This window comes from Anopheles nili, chromosome 2, assembly GCF_943737925.1.
Source record: "Anopheles nili chromosome 2, idAnoNiliSN_F5_01, whole genome shotgun sequence".
In the NCBI taxonomy this organism is placed as follows: Eukaryota; Metazoa; Arthropoda; class Insecta; order Diptera; family Culicidae; genus Anopheles; species Anopheles nili.
This window is the reverse complement of record NC_071291.1, coordinates 72,779,460-72,786,952: the sequence shown is the minus strand read 5'-3', so window position 1 is coordinate 72,786,952 and position 7,493 is coordinate 72,779,460. Positions and strand designations below refer to the sequence as shown.

At 46.8% G+C, this 7,493-nt stretch overlaps 1 protein-coding gene across 1 annotated transcript; it reads right to left on the bottom strand.

Moving 5' to 3' along the window:
- Positions 1-448: 448 nt before the first annotated feature.
- On the bottom strand, positions 449-6,865 carry LOC128730133 (juvenile hormone esterase-like). Its single transcript, XM_053823165.1, has 6 exons — positions 6,856-6,865; positions 6,663-6,702; positions 2,126-2,282; positions 1,808-2,062; positions 710-1,749; positions 449-644 (listed from the first exon to the last, which is right to left on the bottom strand). The coding sequence occupies exons 1-6, from the start codon at positions 6,863-6,865 to the stop codon at positions 449-451; spliced, it is 1,698 nt and encodes a 565-aa protein (XP_053679140.1).
- Between the last annotated feature and the right edge of the window lie 628 nt (positions 6,866-7,493).

Genomic DNA, 7,493 nt, shown 5'->3' with positions numbered 1-7,493 from the left:
CATCAGCGTAATGAAAAGCTATATCTCCTTTAACGGCTTCAGCGCGGCTTGAGGCGAGGTTGAGGTACGGATAAGCCTCAGATGATGAACCCTTTTGTAGCTGCCGTAGGTGGTTGGGTCGATGCGGAAAAAGTTTCATGAAAATTGTCGCAAGGATTAAATTGACATCGTTTGGCTTCGGCTTTACATAGTCCTTTTTGGTACAGGGAGACGGAAGGCACAGGATTCACAGTAAAACTGGTTGGGAGTATCACAACGAGCCCGCATCGTTTGCTGTGGAATTGGAAATTGAATACTTAATTGAGGATCTGGAACTTTCCAACAACGCTTCATCGGAATTTTAATCTAAGTGCTTTCATCAATGCTTAAACTATTAAAGCTAGTATGGTTAGAGGAAACACAAACTACTGATTGCGCTGATTTGTCTTTGAAACATTTCAAGGTTATATTAAACGAAAAATGCATCACATGTGTCGTAATACAAACAATTGTACACCTTTTCCCACTGTGTATAGTATTTATCTTCAGTAAACGTACGCAGCTCAAAGGTTTCATCATTGTTTAAGAACATGTTATAAGAGCTGTTTTTGCCCAGCGCAGGCCAGATGTTGTTAAAGTACCTTCCTTGGCATGGTGTAGGATTTCTAGGGAAACAAAAAAAACTCTCGACTTAATTCAAGCCCTTTTACTGCAACGTATTGTAGCTCACCCATGCTTAACGAAGTTTGCGATCAATTCAGCAGTCCCTCGGTGCACTTTCCACTCGTTGTGAAATGCTGCTGGATCAGTTAACGCATGGCGTAAGTTGTAAGGTGAGAAGATGTATCCCAAGTCATCCCCATGCATTGCACCGTACTCGAAGTGGTCCAGGAACGCCTTGTACCGCTCGTACTTGGCTTGACCGAACCGTCCATCAAACGCAAACCGTTGATAATAGACCGGAATCTTTTCATCTAAAGTTCGAACCAGCTCCTTAGCAAGTCTCCTGACGGGATACTGCAGGTTGGCTAAGTTGGCTAGCCTTTGAAATACTTCCTCCCTTGAGTTAGCTTCGGCTTGTGCGGTCATCGAGGAGGCAAACTCGTCCATCGACAACTTTAAGGCGTTCAGCTTGCCATTCGTCCAGTTGTGAGGAACATTGGGATGTAAATTAAATCCTGCAATATGCTTCAGTACACCTGCGAATTCAGTGGCCGTTTCACTGATCAGCATGGGAACCGGAGTGATTGGTGGCTGAATGATAGCGTCGTGTGGTTCCATGACGGTAAAATTGTCCCCATGTAGTTCAGCACGCTCCCAAACTGGAATAAAACAGGGCATCGGTATGGATGCGAATGGGAACGAATATTTTAATTTGCCAGTACGAAGGAAAAAGGCACCGAAATCCATTAGATGAAGCTGTTCCACGGACGAGACGTTCAGATCTTCGAGGTATAGCTTCGAGCAGTGGTGATATTCGTACAAAAATGACCACGGGGCAAGCATTGATCCACTAAGAACGATCATGCGATGAAAGAGATTCTTCGATTGCTCAATATACAGATGATACGTCACTGATGCTGCTCCTGCACTTTGTCCTGCGAGTGTTACTTGTTGTGCATCACCACCAAAGTGTCCGATGAATCGTTGAACCCAACGTAGTAGGGTGGTTTGATCCTTCAAACCATAATTGCCACTCATATTGTACGCTTCTGCCTTCAGGAAGCCCAACACCTTCAATCGATAGTTGAACGTCACCACGAGAACTTCCTATAAATAATAAGCCACGGTTTCGTAACGTGAAAACTAGCTGCTTCCCGATACGTACACTGTCGATAAGCAGATCAACACCGTGAATGTCGTTTTCTCCATGACCGGCCATAAAGCTTCCACCGTGAACAAACACCATCACTGGGTAAAGCTTGGAAGCAGACGCGTTTATTCGCGGGGAGTAAATATTCGCGAAAAGGCAATCCTCGCTCCCGATAACAACATCTTTACCAAAAGGCTTTCTGAACTGGGGACATATACTTCCGGGAGAAGAATAGTTTTGATTAGTCCGTTCTTCATGCAACACTGAATGCTGTGGAGAAAATGATTCATCATTGTTCCGATTGCATCGTATTATAATCAACGAATTTTTTACTCGAAATCGAAGATTCCCCACCGGAGGCTCAGCATATCGAACTCCAAAATACGCACAGAAAGGTGTTTGATCGAATGTAGTCCTAAAAATTCCTTTTCCTGTCTTTAATTGGTCGAGTTGAGCTTCACAAATCCTCTCGGCAGCACTTGCACTTAAACTAATAAGAAGGGTATAAACTAGTCTCATGTCTGAACAAGATGTGATCACTGGGACGAGTGCTGAAAGATTGAGCATCGCTTGAAAAATGGCATGATGATAAAGTTTGTTTTGAAATCGATGTAATCAAATGATTATGCACAAGATAAGAAAAGAATGTGCCGTTGCAATAAAATGTTAACTATTAATCAGATTTGAATCAGTCAACATAGTTAATAGTCTTTGCTTCTAATCATAAATTATAAACGAGTGATAAAAAAGGAAAACAGTAACTATTATTAGCGACTAATTAAGTGTTTGCCACTTTGTTAAGCCTGTTTGTAATCAAACGAACAAAAGCTAACGTTCAAATGTACCCGATGCAGCCACCGACGAGGCGAGTCGCACGAGCTCCCACAGCAAGGCACTGTTTGCTAAAGGGATTTGACAGCATCGGTGATGGTTGCTACGATCCGCACACAAATGGTTTCCAAGGTAACGCTTCCGTTCGTCTTTCCGAAAGTCGACAAGGTGTTGGTGGCTTTCTTCGCTTTTCACCCTCAAAATCACCGAAATTGCACCCGTCAAAGTAGATTACCACGGAATCCGAATGCAAAATTAATTAAGCCAGCGCAAGCCTCCATTCCGGCGAGTCGTCGAGAAACGGGCATCGTTTTGCTGTTCTCCATAGAGTGTGCTCGAACGAACTGGGCTGAGAAAATAGTTGAAAGTGTAGTTTGGGGGCGTTTTCTGGTGCGTGTGAACAATAATGCTACCATCAGCAGCATCATCGTCATCATCGGCTTTCCCTTGTAAATGATGATGATCTTCCGGGTGACCGATTCCGATGGGAACGGGCTCCAGCTGCAGGACTCGGTACCAATGAAGTCAACCGGAAAACCGGTTCCTAATGGTAGCCCTAGTAAACGGCTGACTCGTGTGCACAGGTAAGCTTTCATTTAAGGCAATGCATTTTGTCATTGGTGATAAACACAGGAATGAAAGAGAGGAAGCTAATTCAAGCCACACAAGTTTCTTCTCGGTTATGATTTACGACTCGTGATTTACTTTCCCGTACCATTGCCGGGCTTTTATTGTGTCTTTTGGTGCCTTGCACAGTGAGCCCAGCTTCAGGAAGGCTTAAGTTATTAATCTCATATTGAAATATATCATCATTATCATTTGACTCTCTCATTTCCTCCGAATGCAAGCTTCGAGCTCAGGTATCCGAAGGCGCTTTGGAAATTGGCCTTTTGAACTGGGGCTTCCTGCGATTTCCGCAACCACCTTAACACCTTATGGTGCCTGCCTGGTCATGGTTTTTTGAAGAACAATCTGCTCGGCAGGTCCGGGTCCGGATTTAGGATAATCACAGGAAGCCGACAAAAGGAACAAACCTGTCCTTTATCCTTAGCCCTTTCTCGGCTCTCAAGGTCCCTTCGTGACAGCTCTGGTGCCCTTTGTTCTGCCCGTCGACGTCCCAAATTTGCAACGCAAGCCCAGATCGCAGGAGGGCAAATAAATTAGATTGTACCCAAGTTGTACCATGTGCGGAAGTTGCATAATTCAGTCAGCAATGGAGACTAGCCGGGAACACAACTGGGACGGGAAGATCCACCTCGAAGATGCGCCTCGAGTGCATAACACGTCACTTTCCCGTGTCTTTCGGAAAGCGTTACGCGACGGAACCTTATGAGGGAAGTCCTCCGAGTAGCACGAACTAGAAGCCAAACAACAAGCCCCTTAGCTTCGAGGTGGGGTGAAAGTCGATTACGGGTGAATATTTTGTCGCTAAACTTGGCCACATTCTATTCCTTTAGTGGTTGAAGTTTCTCCCAGCCCAGCGGGAAGTTGTGGGATGAGACTTTTCCTCACAAGGCATGACGGCGCTCGGGAAGACGATCGGGATAAAGTTTCCATACACCCGCAAGCAAACGCCATTCTCACGTGCTTTCACTATTTTGGCGCACGCAGACGACGGCGAAACTAATCCCACCGAAACACCCCGGGAGAGTGTGTCGGCACACGGCAGATGGAGCAAGTTTAGCATTATATTTTCGGAACCGCGCTCTAAACCGAGACACCACACCGGGTGGGGATGCGAATCGAATTGTTTTGTAAGTTGAAATTTATTGCTTTCGTTTAACTCAATTTGGTGGGCCGAAGCAGTGCGATCTTTGCCGGAGGAAGTTTCATTGCCAGGAATTATGACGAAACAATACACTTTCACTGCAGGAAGGACGATGTCGGGAAAGGTGGCTACCGGGAAAGGATAACTGGCAGGATCCTATTGCTTGGAGTCGCTTAAATGAGTTATCGTATCCGATTCCCATTCGAAACGATGGTAAAAAAGCAATACAATGGAAACATGTAGCCTTTTTCCTTTTGCTTGAAGGAGCTTTAGCGGGATTAGTTTAACTCGGGTGACTAATTTTATGGGCATCGTGGAAAACGCTCTCGCTTAAATCAATCGGATCAACCCTCTGGCTCGTTACCCGACGGTTCGTTACCCGCGCAAGCAATAATCCCTTCGTGATTATCTCACGTTCGCGCCATTCAATTGGCGCTCGGGACATAATTCATCCTTTGCGTCCGTTCTTCCGGCCATTTCACAAAATAGTTGCGCATCAGCGGCTGCGACGTCGGCTGGATTGGCACTGAAACGTACATCACTCCGCCCGTTGGGAGCTATTGAAAAATTTAAGCCCCACAAGAAGGCACGGGAAAAAGAAGAATACCCTCAAACAATACGTGCCCCCACAAGGGCCGTATCACAGCTTCCGTCGAGGAAGCTGATGGGTTTTATTGCTCGCCCTTTCGCAGGGGGTTTGGAAAATCCCATTTTATGGCTCGTCACTGCCACGACCCGACGAAAGTTGAACGCCTTCCGACGCCCCACCGAGGTGCGCGAGCTTTTAGATTGTTTTATGGCATTTCTTTATTTTCTACGCTCGTTTAACGGGTCGTAGCTTGGCTGCGAACGTGCGGGCAAGAAAGGGTCAGCCAAAACTGTAACGCACGAACGCACATCATAAAGCATAAATCGTCGTACGAATTCCTTGTACCAGACAGCGCGATGTGTGGATGTGTTTGCTGTGTGAGATGGCATAAATTTCTCTCTCGACCGAAGAAAGACCTGCAGGGTCCGAAGTAAAGGCCACCGAAGGTTACGAGGCTCCCATTTACACAAAGGTTGTGTACGGGTCGTGTCGAACACGGTCGTTAAGTGAAAAATCTTACCATCTCATCGCTGACCGGCCCGCGCTGAGGCTCGCTAGAGGCTGATGAAGTGCGAATAAAATGCATTTCGCCGAGGAAGGTGCGCCCGTAGGGTGTTAGCGATGATCCGTGGCGAACAAGACGGCACTAAAAACAGATTTTATTTGCCTCGACTAGGGTTTCCACTTTGGAGGAAGGCTGAAGCGTGAATGGGAATGGAAGTGGAAGCATTCGAGTGAAAATCGACGAGGGAAACAACAAACAAACGCTGCATGGTTTTATGGCTCCGGGCTGTTTTATCAACAACGGAACGGAACCTCGTTCGTGCACTGAATTATGGAAGCTTTTCATGACACATACTCAGTTTATCATCGTATCCTTTTGGGTTGAGAAGCACGTCTTTAAGTGATATTTTTACAGCATGGTTAGAGACAGTTTCTATTCGATATGATGAGGATACATGAAATTCCTTACCAAAAGTACAATGCCTAGTTTGATTTTTTCACGTTCAAACTACATTTAAACGAACATGTGTGCAGCCGGGAAGTTATGAGCTCGATTTGGTCGAATACCAAACTAAGTTGTATGGTATTCTATCAACAATAAGTCCTCTCATGGAGCTGCAACGATTTCAATGAATGCTCTTTCTCGTTGATCACTCCATCAGTCACACCATCAGCTTCCCGTCAGCTCATTGCCCACCTAAATCCTTCTGATTCCTTTGTCGTCAGGACGACGACCGACGGAAGAACCACACGCACGGCTACCCCCATCATGTGTTTTCCTCTCCATCCGTTTTCCCGACTGAGAGCTGCAATTATTATCGAATGAATCCCGAAAATGAGAAAATAATTCGATTTTAATGCCCTCGTGACCCACGTGCTGGACGGCAGTTAATCCGACCATGTTCCCCCATTCGATTCTTAGCTTGGCCCTTTATCGTCGGTCGCTCGCTAATGGCCGCCCCGAGAAAGGACGCCGCATTACGACCCGTTTGAGCAGCGACCAGCGTTTGATTCAGTGACTAGCGGCACCTTCCGGAGCGTCGATAAGCATCACTGTTCCGCAGGTCGTCGTCGTAGCAATCGTGCTATGTTCGGTCAGTGGTTTGTGCCTTTGATGGCCTCGTTGATTGTGCCAGCCGTGCTGCAGAAAAATTTTCCACCTCACGTCAACAAGTCACTCGACGAGGAGTACGTTGATGAGTCGAGAGCGCCAGATATCTTCATAAACTTTTTCATTTCGATCGACCCAGCTGTTATTGAACCGAGCTGGGAAAAGCATCACAAATGCCATTTCCCGAACGCGAACAGCACCATCCACCTCGATCGTATCCGCGAGGGCTTGTGGATTCCGTACGCGTACATGCGCCACACTGACAATCATCTACATCCGTTCGTTAGCCCGTATGGTGATCTGCGCTGCTTAAGAGTCCGTACAAGCTACAATCGAGTCGCGAACCGATTGTCGCTCAACTACGGATGTCAAGTGAATGCTAGCGCTCCCTGGCAAGGGAATTTTCGCTTCGAATTTCTCCCCAACAAGCGCGTGTTCTACCCTGAGTACTACGGATGCAGCTGGAAGCGACAGTTGCGACGATCCGTGATCGCTGCCACGGACTACCAGGACTATCTGCTGCTGCATGGATGCCAGACCTCCATACTAAGCTATCGAAGAGCTAACGGATTGTTGGTGCTTGTGCGATCACTCGATCTCCGCCCCGAGGTACGGTGGGCGATCACCAACTACACGGACGCGGTTTTGCTGCCCGAAACGTACCAAGGAATGACGTTCTTGAATCTGACCAGCAACCAACAGCTGGACGACATCTGCAATTGCTCTGTTGGACGAGATTTCACTTTTTGCGATCATAACTACCGCTTCCGGCGTGATCGAGATTGGATGCCGGATATGACAGTGAACCGGTACTACTACTGGCTGCTGCTAGGGACAAGTGTCGTTTCACTTGCGATGACGACCATGGTTCTGAAGGCGCAGCTTTACACCTTTCGAC